Source organism: Mytilus trossulus, chromosome 5 (assembly GCF_036588685.1).
Source record: "Mytilus trossulus isolate FHL-02 chromosome 5, PNRI_Mtr1.1.1.hap1, whole genome shotgun sequence".
NCBI lineage: Eukaryota > Metazoa > Mollusca > Bivalvia > Mytilida > Mytilidae > Mytilus > Mytilus trossulus.
In genome coordinates this window covers 23,254,495-23,280,614 of record NC_086377.1, presented here as the reverse complement: position 1 = coordinate 23,280,614, position 26,120 = coordinate 23,254,495, and the positions used below count along the sequence as shown (strand labels likewise).

The following is a 26,120-nucleotide window of genomic DNA, read 5'->3' as shown; positions in this document are numbered from 1 at the left end:
GTTGGAAAAAGGAATTGTCTGTTTTGTCGATAGATTAAGGATGGGGTTCATACACTATTTGTACATGTAAATGTTAACGAAAAGAACAACACTTGTGATGTTAAAACATCGTATATAAACTCTTTATTAACCCTGATTTATTAATGAAAGAAAAAACATAAAGTGATAAAAAAGGGGGGTCAACCTACTTTTGATTTTTTTAATACTGTTCTTGTTTTAAGCAACAAAATATTCAATAACTTTAAAATATATTCAACAAAACTGAAAGATGTTCGTGAAATCATTTTGTGTTTTTCTAACTTCACAATTGTTTCAAATGTCTATTGTTCGTTCGTTTATATCTTAAGGTGAGAACTGACCACAGGAAATATTTTAGCAAGTAATAAACTATATAAAGAGTTATATAAATAAAACACGATACCATCTTTTAAAAGAAATCAAAACGTTTTACCCACTCCCCCTGGATTGCTTGAATAGTTCAAAATTTTACAATCATGACACTGAGCACAACTTTTCGCATTATTTCTAATCGGAGCTATACTGACACCATACAAAGGCTTTTTAGACAATTGTGCAGGTATGCTTTTTTTATTTTATTAACGTGCAATTATTTTAAAACTTTGTTTTATATTACATTTTACATAAAATGTTTGATAATTGTTTGAAGCAGATCGATTTTTGTCATCATAATTATATACATTACTCTAGATGCAGACCATGATGATAGTTTTGTGAATTGATGCTTCCATTAGTTTATTTTATAATCTTATCTATATTTTTATATATTAAGGAGTTAAGATTTAAACTGTAAATGTACTTTTATCAATATAGAGGCGACGAGAAACGGCGTGTTCACCAAGAAAAAACATCACGTACTGTAAATAGATATAGGAGGATGTGGTGTGAGTGCCAATGAGACAGCTCTCCATCCAAAAAACAATTAAAAAAGTAAACAATTAAAGGTCAATGTACGGTCTTAAACACGGAGCCTTGGCACACACCGAACAACAAGCTATACAGGGCCCCAAAATTACTAGTGTAAAACCATTCAAACGGGAAAACCAACGGTCTAATCTATATATATAAAAAAAAATTAAAAAAAATCAATCAGTTTCAGTTTCTTACTGACAAACTAGTGAGCTAATAGCACCACTGAACCTATCTTAGGATATGAACCATGGGTTCACTTAAAAAGCAGCATAATTATGCGTATATAACAAGATTATATGGCACCTCAAGCCATGTTTGAACGTGGTTAGGTTAAAGTTGTACATAGAGAAAAATCAAGAAAAGAAAGGGTACATACACACATCAGAGGCGGAATTAGAGGGGGACAGGGACCCCCCCCCTTTTTCTTGAAAAAAGTTTGTTGATTATATATGGAATCACTGAAGAATGACTGGAGCCCCCCCCCCCCCCCCCACCCCACTTAGGCAGTGTCAGTGGGTCCCTCGTAGGCAGTCAGCGAGCCCCACTTATGAAAATTTTTGGATCCGCCACTGTACACGAGTTAATATAGAAGATACAATGAGACAAGATTGTATTGATTGAAAAGAAAATTGAAACAGACACTTCTAATATCTTCCTCCACGTTAATAAATACTGAATTAAAAAAAATATTAAATTATATTAATGACAACATTGTACGTGCATTTCTTTAGATTTAAAATAACATACTTTAGTAATTAAACTTTTATCAGTGCAAGTTGATCATTTTTCGTTTGGTTAACGAGGCCGAGAGATAGATGTCTGCTTGTGTTGAGATAAATCATTTAGATCTGTATATTCTGTGAATCATTAAACTCTGAAACATCTGACTAACCTTGGTCGATAGTTGTATATAAGTAAAATATATTGAAAACTGCTGAAAGACAGAAAGATCATGAAGATATAATATAAACATATTTTCTTTTTATTATTAAATTGATTTCTTGTAAAGACCAGTGCTACACATTTATAAACACTTCCGCCCGACTTCGTATGTATAACAAGTCCACATTGAGTTTTTTCTTCAAAAGATATAAGAAGCTTCACATGAGGATCTAGATGGGGACGCTTCATTTCTATATTCTTTAATTTTTATGGATTATTTTTCTTTTTCTTAAAATATCACTCTATATATCTGTAAATTCTCATGAACTAATTGCATTATTGAATTCATATGTAATACTATGCCATCTGTATTCTATGCACATTTGTATTATAACATATTAAACCCCGCCGCATGTTTGCGCATGTCATAAATCAGGTGCCTCCTTTGTAAGTCTTATATGATTTCAATTTAATATGAAAAAAAGAAGATGTGGTATGATTGCTATTGAGACAACTATCCACAAAAGACCAAAATGACACAAACATTAACAACTATAGGTCACCGTACGGCCTTCAACAATGAGCAAAGTCCATACCGCATAGTCAGCTATAAAAGGCCCCGATAAGACAATGTAAAGCAATTCAAACGAGAAAACTAACGGCCTTATTTATGTAAAACAATGAACGAAAAACAAATATGTAACACATAAACAAACGACAACCACCGAATTACAGGCTCCTGACTTGGGACAGGCACATACATAACATGATAAGTTCATTTCTATATATGTTTCGGAGTTCAGTATGACATCCATTATCACTGAACTAGTACATATTTTTTAGGGACCTGCTGAAGCACGCCTCCGGGTGCGAGATTTTCTTGCTGTATTGAAGACCTATTTGTAACCTTTGGCTGTTGTTCTTTGATCGGGTTGGTGTCTCTTTGACACATTCCACATTTCCATTCTCAATTGTATCGTTCGTTTCTGTAAGATTCATTTCTGTAATGAATTACCTAAATGCTTTTTTATACATAAAAATTTGACAACCCATTATTAGCTATTCCTTATGTTTTGTTCATATTTCTACATTTGTCACTTGGTGGTCATTGTTCTCTTTTCTTCAAACCCCATGAGACCCTATCGTATACAGTAGGGCAATTGGATGTATACATGTTCTTGAACCTTTCAAAACTATCAGTCTTGTTCTGGTTATCGTTGGGCTTTTTTATTCCAGATTACTAAGTCAATTAAAACTAGAAAGCAATTATAGCATTTCAAATCGAGAAACTTTCTATCTTCTTGATAACTTCCATTTCCTGTTTCAAGATTATTGTATCACAACGAAATTATATATACGGGTTTTCAATCGATATGTTTCTCAGTATCGATTCCGTTTCTAAATCGATTGTCTGTTTCTCAATCGAGTGTGTGTTTCTTAATTGATTGTCTATTTTTCAATCGATTAGATATAGGAAGATGTGGTGTGAGTGCCAATGAGACAACTCACCATCCAAATAACAATTTAAAAAGTAAACCATTATAGGTTAAACAACGGCCTTCAATCTGTTTCTAAATCGATTGCCTTTATTCAATCGTTTGTCTGTTTCTAAATCGATTGTCTGTTTATCAATTGATTGTCTGTTTCTCAATCGATTGTCTGTTTCTCAATAAATTGTCTGTTTCTCAATAAATTGTCTGTATCTCAATAAATTGTCTGTTTCTCAATCTATTTGTCAATCGTTTGTCTGTTTCTAAATCGATTGTCTGTTTCTAAATCGATTGCCTGTTTCTCAATAAATTGTCTGTTTCTCAATAAATTGTCTGTTTCTCATTAAATTGTCTGTTTCTCAATAAATTGTCTGTATCTCAATAAATTGTCTGTTTCTCAATAAATTGTCTGTTTCTCAATAAATTGTCTGTTTCTCAATAAATTGTCTGTATCTCAATAAATTGTCTGTTTCTCAATAAATTGTCTGTATCTCAATAAATTGTCTGTTTCTCAATCTATTTGTCAATCGATTGTCTGTTTCTAAATCGAATGTCTGTTTCTCAACAGATTGTCTGTTTCTTAACAACGTTTCTATATGATTCTTTACACCAAACTAACAAAAAAATGATGACATAATATAATAAACTTTCAAAAGAATTGTTTGTAATCGTATATAAGAAGGGAGATTTCAACGTATGAAAAGATGCAATTGATTGAATCTTGGTGTATTATATTTGAATCTCTAATTGAACGGAGAATATGATCGCTGTATATATTAAAGATATAAATATTTATTGGATTAAAGTAATGATTTCTTCACCTCTCAACCCAGAGATCAGAAGATGATAGCATTGTCCAGGTGTAGATTATCGACAGGTGAATACAATGTAAACAAAGTTTAGACTGATTGCTTTCCGTTTCCCACAGTGTTCTGTGGAACTTGATGGCTTTGGAGTTATATTTTCAACTGTAATTTAAATCAGTACTTCTGTCTGGGTTGGTGAGTATGCAATATAGACATTTTGATAATTTGCATCACAAAACAAGTTTGCTTACAATTTATCATTGTGCAGTCAATTAACGAAAATTAATGCCTGGATTTTTGTTTTGGCATACAATGCATGTTAAATGGTAAGAAAAAAGAACTCTACTCTCGAGACGCTACAACTAATTAATATCGCGATATTATCACACTCTTGTTACATAATTGAGAAATTTATAAATCGCATTTTGTTTGTTTATCTGTACTAGACAAATTATTGCGTAAATTTTATGCTTTTGTTTTTAAATAAAATAATTGTCAAGATAAAGTAACAGTTAAATCTTTGTAAACTAGAGCGGGATCATTGAAGTATGTTGGTGATACAAATGGAGTTTCCTGGAGTTTTTATTCTACACCAGAAATAAGAAAATTCTTAAAAAAAACATACTATATAAACAAAGAAGATGTGTTATGATTGCCAAAGAGACAACTATCACAAAAGACCAAAAAACAATTTAAGTGTTACACTATGTTTTATCGTTAAAAAACTATTTTTAAGGAACGAATATAACCGCATAGAAGTAATATCATGTATAACATATGTTGTAACCGTAATCAAACCATTTTCAATTTTGAATTATCTTCTTTACAAAAAAATAAATAAACAACCTTAACCTACTAAGTGTAAAAATCAAAAATTTGATATTTAAAATCCCACGCATGTTATAACAAAGAAATTTAAAGTTTACCTAGCTAAAACGTACAAAATTTGACTGTCTGAAGACGGCTACTTAACCATGTTAACGGGGAAGTAACAATTTAAGTGTTACCCTAAAATTTACAAAAGGGTGATAATTGGTATGATTCACTTAGGAATAAAAGAAAGATTTTATTTATCGTTGTGATGTAGGAGTAGACTTCTGTAGTTAACTGATGAACGATCAAATCCGTAACGTGATATGACACTTTTACCTGAATATTATTATTTATGCAAATAATGTGGTTTAAACTTCTTTTACCTGATTATATTTATTGAAAAGATGTGTATTCCCGTCGAGTTCAATGTACGCATGTTTTATTATTTTGGATTTCATACTCAAACAACATAACCAAAGGAACTAGTAATACCTACATAGGATTGTTAAAATTCGCCTTTTGATTCCAAATTCTATTGTAAATCAATTTAACCAGGATTATCAATTCATATTCATATAAACAACTATGAGTGTACCATTTTTGAGTGTAAATACGTGTTTAACATTCGTAAACGTATCAACCTCTTTGACAACTGGATTAAGTCATGATACTGTTATATCTCGTAATTTCTGAAATACAGTACTGTTGAACATGTTGAACGGTAGGTTATTTTAAATTTCGTTTGGTTACATAATATTAAAACGTTACAAGAATATTTATCATTTTGTATGTAAACATTAAATTATCTTCATTTTGACACAAAGCTTCTATAATACTAAAATTACGAGGTCCAATTTATCAGCCGTCATCACGTTAAAACGACGAATCAAAGAATTCAACTTTATATATAACTAATATAGTACAAAGGTGTAGATTAAAAATTACACCACTCCAGGCCCTTTTGTTTTCCACGTAATTAATATTGCCAATAATTAAGAAGTTCCGGGTCGAATCCGATACCGATACCAATAGTATATTCATCTGTTACCTATTACCTTATCTGTACGTTCCGCATTTGACAGGCGCGCCACCAAACGGTGTATTCAGGATATGCTATATACACGGGTCATAATCACAGGGTTGACACTACTAAATTGTCAAATTGTTACCTATTGTAGTATTTTAATCAGTAAGACTTTATAAGATAACAATACGAATACTAAAAATAAGGCGTATAGGTACAGTTTTCAATTTGTTAGCGGGCACTGAGACTACTATGTGTTATAGTAGTCTCAGGCGGGCATGAAATAAAACAGCGAATCAAAGAATTCAACTTTATTTATAACTGATATAGGACAATGCTGTTGATAAAAAAAATACTCCATCCCAGGACGTTTTGTTTTCCAAATAATTAATATTACCAATAATTGATCAGTTCCAGTTAGACGGGTCAAACAGAAAGATTTGAAAGCAGCGAAAACTGTGATAACTATCTTATAATCGGCATGACTTTATCAGATAACAATACTAATACAAAAATAAGTCTTGCGCATAGTTAGATACTTAAATTCAGTCACGGACCGCGATATCACGGGTGTGTTCTAGTATCTTTTAAAATCATACACATTTTATCGTGAAATTTTCATTGATATGATATATAAACGACGAAAAGTTAAAAACACAAAGACGATTTCAATGTGAAAGAGATTTTTTAATGCAAAATTCACAGCTTTGAAGGAAAATAGAATTGCAATAGAATTGCTGTAAATCATATTTTCTGGTGGCACGGTATAGTATTTCCTGGCCCATAAGGGATAGAATTTTCATCACTTTCTAACACTGCAAAAAATTATACATTCACAGTTAGCTGAATTGACGTACTTTCATTTTACTATTCAGAAATGAATTTGAATATGTATCATGACCGTTTATACTTTTTTGCTATTTTTAAAAACCTAAGGTCACTTGTACTTTTCGGTCTTTTATGGTGCAGTGAATGCAAAATTAAAAAAAAATCTCAAAAATTCATTTTCATCTGTATGTAAAATTATTTCATATTTTTCTACACCTCATTCATCACTCAGTTTGGGAAAGTATGTTCAGTTGATACTGTATTTTTTGTCCAATCCCACTGTTTAGTTACATTTACAAAAGAGCAACCTAAATTCTGGAAAGCAAATACTACCGTGCCACCTTCTACTAACTCCTACTGCAATTTTTCCTACTAATAGTATAATCATCGAGGTCACAGTTAATCAATCTATTTATTTTGACTTCTAATAAAATGTGAAATTTTAAATTCAAACCAAGCACATCATGGGTTTTGCTCAATGTTAAAGACCGTAAGGTGACCTTTATTTGCTAACTTTTACGTCATTTTGTCATTGGTGGAGAGTTGTCTGATTCTAGCTGAGCAACTGCACCGAATCTCCTTATTTCTAATATCAGTAGCCCTTGCTTATTAACCTTTAAAAACACCTAACTAGTGCTTGCATATCAAGTTGAATTAAATATCAAAACAAAAATGACAGGGAATTCAAGACTAACCATTCCTCGGAACCATTCCCCCTTCCAAAAGTTATATGTAAGACTAATATTACAAATGCAGACAATGCGACTCTATTTGTTTCTTTCTATTAATCTTTAACGAAACAAAAAATAATTGACGTTCACTGTCAAACACGCACAGTAGATTGTCATAAGACATACGCACAAGTACAATAAAATCAACGGTACCAATTTTGTTGCACCAGATGCGCATTTCGACAATACGTGTCTCTTCAGTGATGCTCGTGGCCAAAATATTTGAAATCCAAAGCATAAATAAAAGATGAAGAGCTATAATCCAAAAGGTCCAAAAAGTATAGCCAAATTCGTGAAAGGAATCAGAGCTTTGCATGAGGGAGATACATTCCTTAATTTATAATAATTTCTAATATTTTGTAACAGCAAATTTTAATAACACAAAAAAAATCCGTATGTACAAATGTAGATATAAGAAACAAATATATCTCTGTCAGCCCAATTATGACCGCATTAAAAACTGAGTTTTTTTTAAATATTGACATCTCTTGGACTTCTCTTGTTCGTCAGTAAACCCTGTATCAAGTAGAGATTCTGTTTCGCTAATTGAGATAAACAGTTGGGTCGGAATTGGAATGTAAAATCCCATTCCGCGTTAAGAGAACATGCTACGTTGAAAAAGCCATGCAACTTCTTAAGGGTCCATATTAGCCCTATGATATACGACATAGTATTATACATGTAACTCATTTTCAAGTTCGTGGCCTTAAATTTAAATGGCCTGCTGCATCTGTAGACTGATTTCGTAGAACCTATATACTAGGTGTATACATCAAAGTTGACTTTTTCATTTAAATTTGAACAAATAATCTTCATACGTAAGCAAACCTAATGCCATTTGAAAAAAGAGGGGTCTATGTACGCGTTTTCAAGTTAAATCAATTTTAAAGCATAAAAAAATAGCAAAATGCATCTTTTCCCGATAGGTCAAAGTTTGGTCCCAAATTAACATTTTAGATACATTTTAAGTTTGGTAGAACATACGGAGTCTATTTTACTTTAAAAAACAAACAAATTGACTTTCATTCCATTTTTTTATTTGAGAAATGGGTCTCCGATAGCAACGTCGGTATATCTAAAACTATTACCCTTTAAACATTTATACAAAGCCACTCCTTCGTCCACATCATTTTTGATAGTTTCCCCTACGTAAAAATATATAACAAGGAAATTACCTTTTCTCCATTTAAATGTTATGCTAATGTTGTGGTCGATCTTTAACATTTTCTATTTCTATTTACATTTTTTGTTTATTTCTAAATCTATCTTAATTGAACAACGTGCAGTACACATTCCTAACTCTCCACAACAGGGAAGGGTATTGAGTTCATTTAAAGTTAATTGTATTGATATAAATGTCAACACTCAAACACCTACGGTTATACCAGTATATTCAAAATAAACAACATTTACCTTAATATTATAGGGTTAATATGATTTATCTTTATTTACAATATATTCAATTTTCAATAGGTTACAACGTTTTTGTTGTTAAATTGTGAGTTTTTGTATTTTTGATGTATTGTTCCATTTAGATTACACTGCTTCGTAGTTCCTGCAGACGAGGCCTTTGGCAAATATTTTAGATTAATACATGTACAATGTAGATATATAATATAGTTTAATAATGACATACGTGCACATAGAAGTAGAAAACGCTGAAGACTAGTTGAATTACGTGTCTATATTTACAACTTTATTTATTTTCTATGATAGCTTTTTACTTTCAAGATCATTGATTGATTGATTGTTGGTTGCTTAACGTCCACTGGCAAATATGTCATGCATGTTCAGGACGAGAACATTCCAGTTAACAATAAATACAATAGGTAGGTCTAGTAATAGAGGCCGTCCGCGGGATGATGGACGAGGAAATTTTGACTGTCACTGAAAAATGAGGGTATAGTAGATAGGGACAGAAATTTTGCCTTGCAACAGGCCACCTAAGGACCCCTCAAAGAGTTGTTGCAATGGTTCTTAACGTGCAAAGAACGTGGCACTCTCTTTACACGAGGCATCGGATTAAAGATCATTCAATATCAATGTACGGTAATTGTGCACAGATAAAGCACGGTAAGGTTGAATGGTGGATGTAAACGATAAAAATATATAAGCATCCTTTGCGAACTAACAAAACTTGGGCTATTACCATCAGCATTTTATCAGTTTGCCAAAAAAAAAAAACCATCGGCAAGCAATCAATCTATATTCCTCAGTTCGGAATTCGCATACACTAGTCAACTATGATTCTGTAAGCACTTTTGGTACATTATTTACCAACTGTGTCATTTTTGTTTAAGGATGAATTTAGGCATCAAATATCAAGCTTCCCAGTCTGATTAAAATACAGACCATATGTCCATCCATGGTCTTTTATAGCCGCGAAAATACGGTATGTTTTTTTTTTGTTGAAGGCCTATAGTTGCTTGCATTCACTTCTTTAGAACTTGTTAATGTTTGTCTCATTGGCATCTCCTTTTTTATACAGTAGCCAGTGCAAGTTTTAGGTCGCAAGTTCTGTTCCTACTATATATGAGTTTTTTCTTCTGTTGGACACAACAATGCTGGTAAAAAGATAATGGTTACTGCTTGCCTCATAAATGGTTACAGTTTTCAGACGGCCGATTTTCATAAAAGGATTTCAAAATTGTGAATTCAAACTTTTATATACATGATAAATATATAAATGAATAAATATCTAAGCAAGATGAAAACCGTTCAATAATAAACCGGTTTTACATTTGAATGCAATCACGAAAATATAACTAACATATGTAACTGTTTTATACCTGTCAAGAAGAACCCGTTTTATTCTAATTACATGTACAAGTCATATGATTTAATTTGCATGAAAAGGACACAATACGATAAACAAGGTAAGAAGATTAAAAGAATGTGAAATATGTCCTGCTGCTTCTTTTAAACGAAACTCGCATAATCTTTCATAAAACTTTTAAGTCACGCTAAAGTTGATATATACTATATGATGTTATAGAAAATATATCGTACATGGATGTGTAAGACTTTTAAAATTAAAAATGACAAGTAATCATGTTTTACAGTGTTACAACCTGTTATTCAAATGAATAGAAACTATAACTATTGTAAGAACTGCACTATACGACATCGTCTTACGCTTTCAATCATCTATTGCATGGTATTCGTATTTTTGCTCTGGTTTGCGCTACCTAGATCTACAATGCCAAGAAATCCTCGCTAAAAATTCCGGTCGACCTCCTACGGCACCCATTAGTAGTTAAAAATTTGATTTCATTCAACAAATTAATTTATGACCTTCATGTACGTGTGGCTTAGAACACAGCCATATACCAAATAGTCCATATTAATCACCCATGTAATTTGCTCTATGGGGTGTTTGCAGAATTTCAACGGAGGCAATTTCTTGGCATGACAAGCAGTTGATGCTGTTCAGGGATTTAAAAAGGGGACGTGACTCCGGTAAACTATGTTCATATTGCCGAGCGGGGCGGTGCGAAAAAATTCGGACGATTTTTCAATGCTAAAAATTATACTTAATAATATCTAAAAAAAAAAGGAGTATGCCCTGAATTCGCCATCTTTCAGTAAAAAGATACTCGGGTTGCGTTTTTTCCTTCTTCTGAAGACTACGCTTCGAAAACAAAATTCTCACAACGACAAAATTATTATAATTAAACCAGGTATTTGGATTCTTTATTCCAATTGACATTGATGACTAAATTAACAACACAACATTTGTCCATCAAATAAATCCACTGTGTACTAGAACTGCAATAAGGTCGGGGCCTATGGTTTCACGTTCGTCCGTCGGTCCCGTATAAAGTTTACGTTTTGGTTTAATGTTGTTTATCACGAATTGTCACATCAGCTTGAAACTTGGTACACATGTTCCGTATACATGTGAATATTTGAAAATGAATGCCTCACATATTTGTGGCTCAAGTTTTCGCAGGTTTTTTTTTACATATACACGTGACAGTAAACGCGGAGCCTTGATTTTCATTGTAGATTTGTTACAAGAATTCATTTACATATATCTGACGTATATGAGTGTATATTATTATTTCGTTTATTTTAACAAATTTGATTCGTTGATGGATAGTCACATGTTAAACTATATTTTCGAAGGTAGAGAGAAAACGGCGGGTAGCAAAAAGCATATTGCACAGCAAAAAGCATATTACACGGTTTTTCAGTTTAGAATGTCTAAAAACCGATATACTTTGTGACGTCATGTAATGAATTTCAGGATATTGTTAAACGATCTTGAAACAATTGATATCTGTGATCGATTATTTGACAACAAAAAAATCCTCAAATACATAAGATGCCCAAAAAAGTAATTGAAATAACAACTATTATTTTGTTATTGTCAAGGAGACAATATGATATCTTTAAAATTCCAACATAATCAAATGACGATTTTGATACAAATATGGTCGGAAATTAATAATATAACAAATATAGCCTTTGTATGAGGTCAGTACATGATATATCGACCCAAAGAAGCATATAACGACCTCGGACTTCGTCCTCAGTCAATATACTTCTTTGAGGTCAATATATCATTGTATCGACCTCATACAAAGGCTATATTTGTATAATACAAATCAATATTTTTGTTATTTTATAGGGCTGTTTTAGAAAAGTTAAGAAGGAAACAAAGTAAAAATCCACTGACTTTCAGATGTATAAAATTTCTTTTCGTTATTTTGCAGATCTGTGAGAAGACAAATAAACAGGATACAAAAGAAATAAACTTACGAAAAGCAAAATAATCCTTATGACAATGTAACTCTTGAAAAAAAAACAGACAAAAACATAGTGTGTTTGTTTGTGTTACTGAACTATGCCATTAACTGATTCTGACTGTGCTGCCACCTATAAGATTCTAGTATTAGGGGATACAACTGTTGGAAAATCTTCTATATTAAGAACTTTAACGGGGAAAGATTTCGTGAATAAGACTCTCCCGACTGTTGGTAAGTATTTGTTATACTAACTATATATAATAACATCTTAAAATTGTTTGGCACGTATATGTTGCAAAAATCAAAGACATACATGCAGTCGTTCAATAGCACATTTTGAATAAATAATATGCCTTTGTAAACTAGCCACTTCATAGAAAACTGTAAATAGATAGATAGATACTTTATTCTCTAAAAACCAAATACAATATTACAGAGAAATATACAATATAAATACAAATACAATAGTTGAGGTAAACAAACTTGATTGGATGCAATTTTTATATGTGCTAGTGAGTTAACGTCTGATCATCAGATTTGTGGAAGGAGCACCTATCGGGGGATCCGGATGATCCAGTTATTTTTGAAAAAGAGAGATTCCAACCATATGTTCCCATTCAAAAGCATTTATCGTCCAATAAGGTATTCCAACTACCCCCCCCCCCCCAACCGAGACATTTTGAGCCACTACTGCCTATATTCATTTCTTGCAAGTAGTCTATTTCTATTATAAGATTATTGTAGGATTCACAGATTTGTAATGTACCACATTAAAAAGTAATTGAATGAAAAATTTGACTTCTTGCTGTATTACTGTTTGCTTAACTTTCAGTGGCAAATATTTCATGCATTAGAACGAAATAAGATTTGAAATAAATACATTAGCTTATGCAAAATCGATCAACTAAGGTGAATGCTGGTCAATCTATACTGCCACTTAAAATAATTGGATATTGAGTTCAATAGGACAAAACTGTTACCCTGCAACATGCCCCTTTAGAAAAGAGTTGCTACAATGAATTATTTATATACGTGAGAGTATAATGCACGTTCCTTATAAGAGGCATACCACTTATATCCCCAGTCTGACCGGACGTGGCAGTGTATTTATACATCCCTGAATAAAAAAAACTTATCTATTTACCGAAGTCAACTATTGGATTAACTATAGTAATTTTGTATTCCTGTAACTTGCCCCAGCGAATTATTTACATTTAAGTCTAAAACCTATCATCATATTTAGGATATATATATAAGCTTGTATACTAATTCTGTTTAAATTGACTTTTTTAGGTATTGACTTTGTTCGAAGAACGTTTGAAGTGGATGGTGCTGTTGTCAAACTAAATGTATGGTGAGTGGCTTATAGTGCTTTGTTTATCAATAATTATTTAATAGTATATGCTTTTTAGACGTTGTTTGGAGGCCTGCAATGATAAATTCTGTTTATTACAACTTTTATGGCATTGAGAAAAAAAATAATCATTATGATATGCCAACATTCGTGACTACACGCTTGCCACTTTGCGTAATTGGAATAATAGTCCGATGAAATTACTTAAACACCAAAGTACGAAGAATAATGATCTTTTGGTGAAGGAGTTTTATACAAAGAAGTTTTTACTAGCTAATGGCATGAAATACAAGTCGTATTAAATGCATGTTAGACACAACCCTAGATCACGCAAAATAATCAAATTTCATATTTGAAATGCACGGTTGATTACAGAAAGAAGTGACGGTTTTAGAAGCTTGAAGGTGAAGGAAGTCTATATATACATGTAATACTAGATGCATTTTTGACATTTAAAATATATTATAAAAAAAAACTTATATATGATAGCTTATTATATGATAGCTGTTATCCATTCGTTTGATGTGTTTGAGCTTTCGGAATTTTCGCCATTTGATTATGGATTCCGTTTTGAATTTACCACGGAGTTCGGTACTTTTGTGGTTTTACTTTATATATAACATTGGTAAAATACATTTCAACGTTGTATCTTTTTGAAGAAAACAATAATAAAATGAAGACATATTAGAAAAGTTAAATGAAAACAAACAGAATACCATATCGACACACCCATTTGATTACTAGTAATTGGCCGTTTCAGAATCTAAAGCTTCATGAGTAATTTCATTGTTCGTACTCCAAAATGAAAATAACGTCACGTCATTGGTTAAACAATTGTTTATGACATTTTTAAACCACTTTTTGGTGTACACTTTTGAAAATATTACCCAGGATGCATTAGATTCTGAAACGGCGAATTGTGAAAAATCGTATTAGTTATTTTTTTTATTCAGGGATACAGCTGGTCAACAGAGATTTCATTCCGTCACGAGGAAGCACTATAGAGGAGTACAGGTACAGTTTTAATCAATCATTTAAGGGAATACCATTTGGTTTTCTCGGGAGGGCTAACTCGAATAATTCAAGCCCTTTCCGTGTCCGATTTCTCCCACACGAAATTACCCTATTAGCACGCATGTACCCGTTCCAGCGCTCGGTAAATAACCTGTTACCTGTTATATAAAATTAAAGTATTTACATGTTTCTGCTTTTGCACATATTTTCCTTGGAGAACCCTGACAAATATGGTTGAAAATCAAATATGATGAATAAAAGATAAAAATTTGCTCTTCTTAATGAACATTTATCATTGTCATAGAAAATTGTAGATTAAAGCAATGTCCCTATTTTTTGGTGGCAGCTTTGTGACAAGTACAGCTTTCTCTTAAATGTTAAATTTACTATTCTAATAAATTCAAACTCTGAATGTTTACACTGCCATTACACATGGAATATTTAAACAAAATCATCCAAAACGTACAAACAAAAATAAGTCTGAACATACTACACTACACATAAAAAGTATTACAAACGTATTATAAGCGAATAAGTAACGAATAGGTAACAGGGTATTAACCGAGCGCTGGAACGGGTACATACGCGCTAATAGGGTTCATTCAATATCTAAGATCACATTGTTACCACCAGAGACATGAACACAATTGAAAATCCTTTTCTAAAAGGTGCAACGTACAACAAACGTATTATAAGTGAATAGGTAACGAATAGATAACAGGGTGTCAACCGAGCGCTGGAACGGGTACATGCGCGCTAATAGGGTCATTTCATCTCTAAGAACACACATTTATTTCCACCAGAGACATGGACACAATTGAAAATCCTTTTCTAAAAGATGCAACGTACAACATACGTACTATAAGTGAATAGGGCACGTATAAGTAACGAATAGGTAACAGGGTATTAACCGAGTGCTGGAACGGGTACATACGCGCTAATAGGGTCATTTAATCTCTAAGACCATATTGTTACCACCAGAGACATGAACACAATTGAAAATCCTTTTCTAAAAGGTGCAACGTACAACAAACGTATTATAAGCGAATAAGTATCAGATAGGTAACAGGGTATTAGCCGAGCGCTGGAACGGGTACATGCGCGCTAATAGGGTCATTTCATCTCTAAGAACACATTGTTACACCAAGGGACATGGGCACAATTGAAATTTTTTTTTAAAAGGTGCAACGTACAACAAACGTATTATAAGTGAATAAGTAACAGGGTATTAACCGAGCACTGGAACGGTTGCAATCGCGCTTATAGGGTCATTTCATCTGTAAGAACACACTGTTACCACCAGAGACATGAACACAATTGAAAAACGATTTAATTCAATGTGCAACTGTATACTCCGCGCATTAAAAACGAATAAGTAACAGATGTGCATATAGAGAAAAACTATGTGCATATAAAGTAAACTATGTGCATAAAGAGAAAAAGTATGTGCATATATAGTAAAACTATGTGCATATATAGAAAAACTATGTGCATATAAAGTAAAGTATGTGCATATAAAGTAAACTATGTGCATATAGTGAAAAAGTATGTGCATATAGAGAAAAAGTATGTGCATATATAGAAAAACTATGTGCATATATTGAAAAGTATAAGCGTATCTAAAAACAAGTACACATAAGGCAGCTACGGCGTTCCATATTAACTGTAAGATGGTGTTCTTACTTGTGTACATTGATATACGTTAACTACGATTTGATACTTCATAAAAACATTAATACATAAAATTAATAAGAGGAACCGTTAAAAATATTTGAGAGTATAATAGACCCTAACCACCAAAACCAAACTCATTAAAACGAACTTTCAAATAACAATGAAGAACTCATGATTCAGATAGCCAGACTAAGAAGATAAACAAATGTGTACACAAACCTCCCTCGTAGTCAACCATTCAACAGTATAAAATGTAACATTGATCAATGATGCAATGGCACCAGAAAGAAACATAAAGTGATTAATTTAAAAAAATAATATAATCGTATAAAGATCGGAGCGAAATATTTCCTTCCTCTATGTATACTCTAAATGTTTTCTTTATTATTTTTTTCAATTCAAAAGATATTTTTTCATGTATAATTTATCATTATGTATTGCAGGGTATAGTATTGGTTTATGATATCACAGACAGGAAATCATTCACACATTTATCGTTTTGGGTCGACAGTGTAAACAAAGTAAGTAGATAGAAATAAGAGGATGTTGTATGAGTGCCGGTGAGACAACTCTAGTATGACTTGAAGACACATGTATATTTGAAAACTGCACGTAATAACAGAAAATTGACCCATGCTCGATCTTCTTCTTTGTCTTCTTCAATAGGAGATACACCCTATTTGCACGGTGCACAGCATTAACAATACATAGGTTTATTTTTGAAAATAATTAAGCTAAATTCATTGTATTTGTAATAATTTCTGCGCTCAAATGTAATGGGAATGCGCTAAATGTAATGATAATGCGCTCAAATGTAATGATAAAGCGCTAAATGTAATGGTAATGCGCTCAAATGTAACAGTATTGTGCTCAAAAGTAATGTAAATGCGCTAAATTTCATGGTAATGCGCTCAAATGTAACATCACAACGCTCAAATGTAATGACAGCGAAGAAGTGAAATAATAATTCACTTTTAGCAAGCCACTATCAAATCAAAACAAATCAGTGAAAATGAATTTGACAGCTAATGCCCCTTATACTATGTATCACATTTATTCAATATATTTCTGACCAATTCCTTAACATTGTGTATGATACATATGATTTTCTCAATTTTCAGGGAATAACAAATAGTAAGAATCAATATGACACCGTACCGATCATATTAGTGGGGAACAAATCAGATCTAGAAAAAGATAGACAAATAGAGGAAGAAGAAGGCAAAGAGGTGGGTACAGCTTAGAACAAACACTTGAATAAAACCATTACTAAACTGAAACCATTTTCCTACGGTTCAAACCCTCACCCTTTAACTTTAAATAGTAGAATATGAAAAGGTACGCAAAAGAGTGCGCAAAGAAATCATTCAACTGTTACTGGAAACAAACTCGAAGTACTTTATAAACCAGCACTCGAATATAACTGTGTTGAGATTTTAGGAATACGCTAATGAGACAGTAACGTAACGACACAAAATCAAGTCAGCATGCACAAATCTATGTTGAAATCAAAGTGCAAAAAGGACTGATTACCGACACCATTGCATACAAGAAAATAGAAAATTATTTCCACAAAAAACTGATTAGAAAACTAACACAAAAATTAAATAAAAAGCTGAAATGATTCACAAGCGAAAGCAGTAAAGTTTGTTTCATATTTTATAGCTAGCAACGAAAATACTGGCATTTGACTTCATAGAAACCAGTGCCAAAAAGAATGAAAATGTTTTCATGATGTTTAAAAGACTGGCGCAGTATGTTACAGAAACATTTGATCCTAAAGTGGTAAGCATATTTTTACTTATAGTTTGTATTTTTATATATTTTTGATTTCATCATGGTAAATGGAGACAACAGTAGCATAACGCTGTTCAAAATTAAAGTCATAAATAGATTGAAAGAAAAAAATCCGGATTACGAACTAAAACTAAGGGAGACATACCAACTATAAAAGGAAAACGGCGAAACAACAGAAGCCCTGAAGTGCAACAAAAATAAACGTCAATGCAACATACATAGAAACGAACAAATATCATGATTAATTTAGATAACAACTGTCATATTCCTGACTTGATAAAGGACATTCTAAGAAAAAAATGGTAGGTAGAAACTGGTTTTGTGGCTAGCCGAAACTCACGCTTTATGGTAAAAATGACAACATTTAATTTACATGTCAAATATACGGTAGATATTCTTTATATATTAACTATTTGACCATATAAAAAAATTTCAATGGTATTTTTTAACTTTTATTTTAAACAGATGAAAAGTTATCATCCATACATGTTACGACCGCCAGAAATAATGGAAGAAAAGCGGAAGCAAAATGACAATTCGAAAAAGAAAAAGAAGAAAAAGAAAGAAAAAACGAACAAACAAGATAAAAATAAATCGAAAAAAGATAAGTTACTGACATCTCCATGTACATCAACAGAACATTCAAATGGCCATCTCCTAGAAAATGAAATCACAAACTGTGAGGAACATAACCCACAACAAAATGGGAAAATAAAGAAAAAATCTCGGGGACTCAAATTAACAAAGAGAAAATTACGAATCATTAAAACTACAAATAAAAACAAAAGAAAAAAGAAGAAAAAGACAATAGGATTCCTTTGGCGGAAGCTTTTCAGGCGGAAACAAAATAGTTCTAAGAGAGAAAGTGACAGCAGTTATGGCCACACATCAAGACATGAACATAGTTGTGTTATATTGTGATGCTTCAGAAGCATTATCATACAGTGTCTCATTTCTGAAGCCAAAGCAAAGTTTCGAACAGTCGTTAAGCAAGAAATGTGCTGTTTTGACACTATGCCGAAGGCAACTGTTGAACATTTTATTGTATGAATGTGTTCAGTATTAAATTATTTCTAGTGGCATTTGTGACGATGTTGACTGCACTTAAACTTAATTTGAAATATAAGTTATAGGTTTATATTAATTGTATTTGAAAAACGTATACTTAACATGTTCAATACTTTTCTAAGTTTTGTAATTTTGTGTAGGGAAAAAACAATCACGTTTTTTTTTTTATACAATCGGTATTAATATTAATTGTGTATGGTCCTTGCTACAACTGTTTGCTAGGTTGAATCCTAAAGATAACACGTTTGTTACATTGAAGTCATTGAGTGCATTGAAAGTAAGAAAATCTTTAATTTAAGTTGAGATATACATTTACAAACTTGCTAGTCTCAGGATAGCAGTTCAAGAGGAGTGACCAGTCTGAAGTCACGTTTTGAACCTGAACTGATTACCATTGCTAAGTGTATGAGTTTCACTAATCTATGGTGGGATGTAAATTGTTCACCCTCAGAGATCGCTGAAAAATGTTTAGTTGTCAGGCGTTCGAGTCCGTCCCTTGTTTTTTATAGGGTTAGAGTTGCATTTCCTGTATCAATGAAATTGTCTGCATTATCTCTATCAATTAATTTGATTTGCCTTGAGCGTCAAAATTACAAGGCAGCTTAGTTCATCCCCAGTTGTGAATAGGCCTAAAGCGTTACATAGTCTATAGTATAATCAGGAGCCTGTTGTTCAGTTGTTGTTTAATTGTGTGGTTCATAAATGTCTCTTGGTTCTCGTTTTTTTATATAGATTATAGATATAAGACGATGTGGTATGAGTGCCAATGAGACAAGTCTCCATCCAAGTCACAATATGTAAAAGTAAACCATTATAGGTCAAAGTGTCACGAAATATAAATTCCTTCATAATATAAGATCCAAAAGGAAAAGATATTCTGGAATATTATTTTCATAGGAATAAAAATTACAGTATATTTTCCTAACGTAACAAATAGTATAGAATATTTGTTCCGACATGAATAGGTATAATGAGATTGTTTATATAAACACAGATTCCAGCGGAACTTCTGTTAGGCGGAACAAATATACGTTGACAAAAGTACGGCCTTCAACACGGTGCGATTGCTCACACCGAACAGCAAACTATAAAGGGCCACAAAAGGACTAATGTTAAACAATTTAAAAAGGAAAACCAACGGTCTAATCTATGTTAATAAACGAGAAACACTTGTGAACAAAAATCAACACACGACAACCACTAAACATGAAGTTCCTGACTTGGGACAGGTGCAAACACATACAGCGTGTTTAAACGTTTTATAAGGTAACAACTTTCCCCCTTACCTGAAACAATAGTGTAACATCCCATCATAGAACGACACACTAGACCGTTGGTTTTTCTGTTTGAATTGTTTTACACTAGTCCTTTTGGGCCATTTATTGCTTGCTGATCGGTAAAAACCAAGGCTCCGTTTTAAAGGCCATACTTTGGCCTATAATTGTTAACTTTTTATCATACATTGAATCTTGGATAGGGATTTTTCTCATTGGCACTCTTACCTCATCTTTTCATTTAAATAGATTGTTTTACTTGTTTGGCGTCGAACATCACTGAAGAGACATACATTGTTGAAATGCCTAGACATCAGAGTTGGACCGCTATTCTCTGAGGTAGCACTCCACAGTTAGAAAATTAAATTAAAAATGAGCCCCAAAATGTTTTATCATCTCCTATTCCTGGATTTCTAATACATTAATCTAATTGTTTGTGTTGTACATGTGCATATGTATGTAATCAGGATCTTCCATAGATTCAATTTTCAAAAGTTAAAAGGATGAAAATTAATTCCTTTTATGTGTATCCATGGCAACATTCTGCATTTATTTACCATAAAATATTGTAAAAAGGGGGGTGAACATGTCATGTATCCCCCCAAAATTTGGATCAAACTAGAATTTCAATGCCTTTGAGTGATACCTTTTTAGAAACTTTTTTCTTAAATCTTCTTAATGATCAAATAAAAATTGGGTGTCTGTCGCCTCATTTTTTCGTAAAATCCAATCACAAAGTTCGTGCGATAAAAAGTTGGAAAAAAACATTGCAATAATTGCCGGACCAATGTATGGTATGGACATGCAAATACGGACTATCATACAGAAAACAGCCTGTATTACATACATTACATAACCTTGATGTTCATATAAACCCAATACAAAGGCTATTTTAATACTCAGCTATCCAAAAATGAATTTTATTGCACACTAGCTCTCATATTTGAAAAATCCACAGGGGCCAAAATGCGAAACTACACACCTAACTGTGGAGTGCTACCTGAAGGTATCACCAGTGTTAGTTCCCGAAGGTATCACCGGGCTTCTATCCCTATCCCTAAGTTCTTTCATGAACATGGGGATTTTATTTGTTAGAAATTTGCAGAAAAACACAGATGCTATTTGAAGTAACAGACTTTATCTTCTTCACGCAAAGCTTTACATACTGTCTTCAGCGTTTGTATAATGATTGTTTGAATTCAAATACTTCAGCCGTATACATCAATAAAAAGTTAACCGTCGAATGTGTACATCTAGTGCAGTAAACATGTCATACGAAACAGCCAAAATAAAAGGCTTTTAAAATGTCATAAATCGATTGAAAGTATAAATCCCGGTTACAAATTAAACCCGACGGTAAAAACACAATTTATAAGAGGACAACAAAAACACTGAAAAAGAGTAAAATCACAAAAATACTGAACTTAGAGGAAAATCAATTCGGAAAGTCCATAATCACATGGCAAAATCAAATAACAAAACGCATCAAAAACGAATGGACAAGAACTGTCATATTCCTGACTTGGTACAGGCATTTTCAAATGTAGAAAATGGTGGATTAAACCTGGTTCTATAGCGCTAACCCTCTGAAGTGCAACAAAAACAAACGACTATGCATTATACAAAGAAACGTTAGAACCAACCTAAACATTAAGTTGAAAATCAATAAATCCTGCACGGTGTTTTCGTGTTGTTTGTAACTGAAATTAGTATACATAAAGTAGTGCGGTTTACACGTCTGCTCCTTAATATTAGACCTTTCAACATCTCTCGACACCGACTAATGACACCTACAGTTTACAGGTAAAATGGATGGGTCGTCTCAAAGACAAGAACCATCATGATTACCAATACGTAACATATTGGATTGGCGGTTATATACTGTCTTGACTATATGGCTTCAGAATATATATCAACCAAATAAATAAATAAATATTTGTCTCTGTCATATATAATATTTTAATTTTGTATGTATATTTACACGACATTTCATGTTGAATTGATTAAAACAAATACAGCAACCATTCTGCATCCTGATCCGCTTTCTCTTCAATTTTATGATTATGTGAGTCCTTTACCAAATATTTGCCGCATGTAAATAACGATTAATTTTTTGGAGTAAAAGCTTTTATGAAATTTTCCAAAATTTATGAAAAATAATTACTGGACTGTCCGTACGTCCGTATCACACTTGTAAACACGACCAAATTGGTATTTTTCAACCTATCTTCACCTTAGTTGCTGCACATATTCAATTTCTGGAGGGATAATCACATTTTGATTTTGAAGGTCTAAGGAACTGAGTTGAAAATATCACATCTAATTTTTTTTTATCAACGGCGGACTTCTCCGCTTCAAGATATTTTGTTAGAGTTGATGTTTTTCATGATTAATTTTGAATAAAAAAATATAATTGACTTCTCGTTTTAATGTCACAACATCTTAAGCAGTGCATTTTTTACATACCTGTTAATGGAATTTATATTTCAAATTGTAAGTTAATACTTAGAGCTTGTTGACATTGCAAAATCAATATGGACAGTGCTAAGCAGGGGTTAGAGATCGGCGGCTGATGTCCCGAGAACAACATACCTTGTCCCTTCGTCATAGTGTCCTTCCCCCGTTTCTGAAAATGACCTTTGGGTTTCTTACAAGAAGTTGATCAAATTTCGTTGATTTTATCTATACACTGTCATTACTATATTTTGTTTTGTTTTCATCGGGACAGAATTTATTTCTCTATATCCAATTTCCGGAACAAAGTTTTGTACTTTTTTCAAGTTTTTTTGTACTTAAGATTTTTTTTGTATCTCATCTATGACCATACATAAGGGAGGTTTTGAATCAAAATAGGGAGAAATAATCCGCTGCATTTCCCGGGGGACTGTGTTCTCCTTAGAGACAAAGTTTATCTAAATCGTCATCCTTTAGTTATACCATTTACAACACCTTAAATTAATCGTAAGTCATAACATTTGTGAGAAAGAGCAGAAAATTTAATCGCGTGATTGGTGAATACAGAATTGAAGTGGAACACCAAATTGGTTAATTGAAAATATGCAAAGTATTCAGTACATTATGGAGGCACACAAGGCCAAAACTAACAGACATTGTGGAAACATGTGCCGCCCATGTCAACAGACATAACACATTGTTTAATTAAATATCAACTACAATTAAACATGCTTTGTTCTTTTTATATTCCAAATTCCACCAGGACAGCTAGAAGCTCAACGTCTAAACAGATGAAATGTGACTTAAAGTCCATCATTTTCTTTATAATAAATTAAAAACAAATCCATGTTATTTTGACTCTGTAGGAAAGTTCTATCATTGTCAACGAAAGCAATAAAATCAATAATGATTTATTTTTTTTCAGTTTTTGAGACGACCCCTCATATTTACCTGTCGTAGTCGTTCTCAAATGTAGGTGTCGATAGATGTTGAAAAGGTCTAATATGTAAGGTAAATAGAATCATACCAAATAAACAGTTGTATGACAGACATGTGTTCTATTGATAAAGAATGTCTTATCACAAGATACATGATAAACACAAAAGTTCAATGCACTAAACTTCTATCATGGGTTTCTTCAACTGTTGGGTAGTATTATTTTTACCAGTTTGTACAGGTAAAATATAGAAATAAAAGGGGATATAGGTTTACGTGATTTCTTTTGAACCATTTGTAATTTACCAGAATGGACATTGATTTATATTTGATTACGGCGATATCGTACAGAATTATTTCGTCAAATGTTTCGTTGTCACAGTGGTGTTGGCCCGACAACTTTCCACCAACTGTCATTTTGGTGTTATTGGCCCAATGTTGGCCCAACATTTTCTTACCAACTGTTATTTTTAAAGTAGCTTGCCCAACGATATTTGACTTACGTTATCCATTGGTTCAGTGTAAGATCTTCTGACTGAAACTACTGAACCAATTTTATTCGAACTTTATTTGAATGATTCTATGTTATCATAGAGACTTTAGATTGTGTTTGAAGGGCATTGAGGACTTAGTTAAAAATTAAATACATGTAATAAAGTCTTCCCAAATAGGACTATTTTAAACCGTCTGTGCCAAGAGCTAGAAAATTCTTAGTATTTTGAATAATTCAAAAGTTTTTAAAACAGTATATTTATAAAAAAAAAACATATCATTGATATTTCATGACAATATTGAAATATGAGCCAACATTGTGCCAACAATATGCCAACGTATTAAGTTCTTATCTCCCCGTATTATACCACAGATTTTTTAATTTTTTTTTAGATATTATTTCAAAGTGCAAACCAAAAAATGTGCTCTTCATTCTCTTTATCTAATATTTTCAAATCTGTGTAGTCATTTAGATGTATTTATCTTAATGATTGAATAATTTTATGCACAAACAAAAAGTACTTAAAACCAGCCCAAAAAAACAAATAAAATTTGAATATAGTTTCTGCAAGTTGTTAAACTAATCAACTGAACTCAGCTGCTCATTTGACACGAGTGTAATATCACACTCTCCACATGACAGCCGAGATTGACCTGCCAATATAATATACATTATATACTAGAGATAAATATTTCTTAATACATAACATGAAATGCATGAAAAACATGTTTGACAGACTGAAGCCATCGTTGGCATACTGCTGTTCGACCAACATTGATCCAACATAATTTTAAAACTAGATGACGTTGGTAGACTGTTGGCAAATAGTTGACATTGTTGGCAGATTGTTGGCAAATAGTTAACCTTGTTGGCATACTGATGTTGGGCCAACAAAGACCCAACATGTTGGGCCAACTGAGGGCCGATGAGCAAAATGACGTTGGCCCAACATAGTTTTCCAACATTGGCCCAACAATGTTGCCAACAGAATGCCAATATTGGCCCAACACATGTTTGCTATCTGGGGTTCGTCCGTCTGTCCCGCTTCAGGTTAAAGTATTTGGTCGGGGTAGTTTTTGATGAAGTTGCATGAAGTCCAATCAACTTTCACTTAGTACACATGTTCCTTATGATACGATCTTTTTAATTTTAATACCAAATTAGAGTTTTATCCCATTTTCACGGTCCACTGAAGATAGAAAATGATAGTGCTGATGGGGGGTCCGTCTACTATGGACACATTCTTACGATAAATTAGTACTACGAATGGATATATTGAGCGGCTTTTTCTTATCAGCCCAGGTTTACACTACTGAAATAATAAATTACTAGGGATTTTGTTTCTATGAAGAAATGACATCAAAATTGTGGTTCACACTAATTTATAAAAGAGGGACGAAAGATACCAAAGGGACAGTCAAACTCATAAATCTAACACAAACTGACAATGTTAGACTATCGAAAAGTCAAGTTAGTCAGCAACCCAACAAATTAGACAAGGCACACAACAACGGCAAACAATGGCTGAACTAGTAAACGTTTCTTTATTACCGATCAAGTTACAATCTGGACTGTCTGAAAAAGACAGTCCTTTTATACATCTACCAACGTGACTTGTAATTTAGAAAGAATGTTGTTTGTTTCTACCTTTGACAGGTACTTACTTTTAGAAAGCCAAAAGCAAGATATAAATATGTTATAAACGGTGGTCATTACTTTTGCTTCCATAGCTAAGCATTGAAGTTCATTTAATACAAAGCAATAAATGTCAATTAACTGACCACTACACGATGACCACCTG

The 26,120-nt window shown here is 32.6% G+C and overlaps 1 protein-coding gene across 3 annotated transcripts; it reads left to right on the top strand.

Annotated features, from left to right (window-relative positions):
• The first annotated feature begins 489 nt into the window (after positions 1 to 489).
• Positions 490 to 19,111, top strand: LOC134718671 (ras-related protein Rab-35-like). Of its 3 annotated transcripts, none has more exons than XM_063581326.1 (8): positions 490 to 577; positions 12,223 to 12,486; positions 13,549 to 13,609; positions 14,563 to 14,623; positions 16,741 to 16,818; positions 17,419 to 17,526; positions 17,963 to 18,082; positions 18,560 to 19,111. In XM_063581326.1, the coding sequence occupies exons 2-8, from the start codon at positions 12,354 to 12,356 to the stop codon at positions 19,013 to 19,015; spliced, it is 1,017 nt and encodes a 338-aa protein (XP_063437396.1). In that variant the 5' UTR covers positions 490 to 577; positions 12,223 to 12,353; the 3' UTR covers positions 19,016 to 19,111. The 3 variants fall into 3 exon arrangements, with proteins under 3 accessions (XP_063437396.1, XP_063437395.1, XP_063437397.1); XM_063581325.1 differs by lacking the exon at positions 490 to 577 and adding an exon at positions 5,045 to 5,642; XM_063581327.1 differs by lacking the exon at positions 490 to 577 and adding an exon at positions 10,259 to 10,380.
• The last annotated feature ends 7,009 nt before the right edge of the window (positions 19,112 to 26,120 follow it).

What these genes read in the sequence shown, in the direction of transcription:
- LOC134718671 (XM_063581326.1), top strand. Translation starts at nt 12,354, where the DNA reads ATGCCATTAACTGATTCTGACTGTGCTGCCACCTATAAGATTCTAGTA. An exon ending in TAAGACTCTCCCGACTGTTG is followed by an intron (nt 12,487 to 13,548) that starts GTAAGTATTTGT and finishes TGACTTTTTTAG; the next exon opens with GTATTGACTTTGTTCGAAGA. An exon ending in AGGAAGAAGAAGGCAAAGAG is followed by an intron (nt 17,527 to 17,962) that starts GTGGGTACAGCT and finishes CATATTTTATAG; the next exon opens with CTAGCAACGAAAATACTGGC.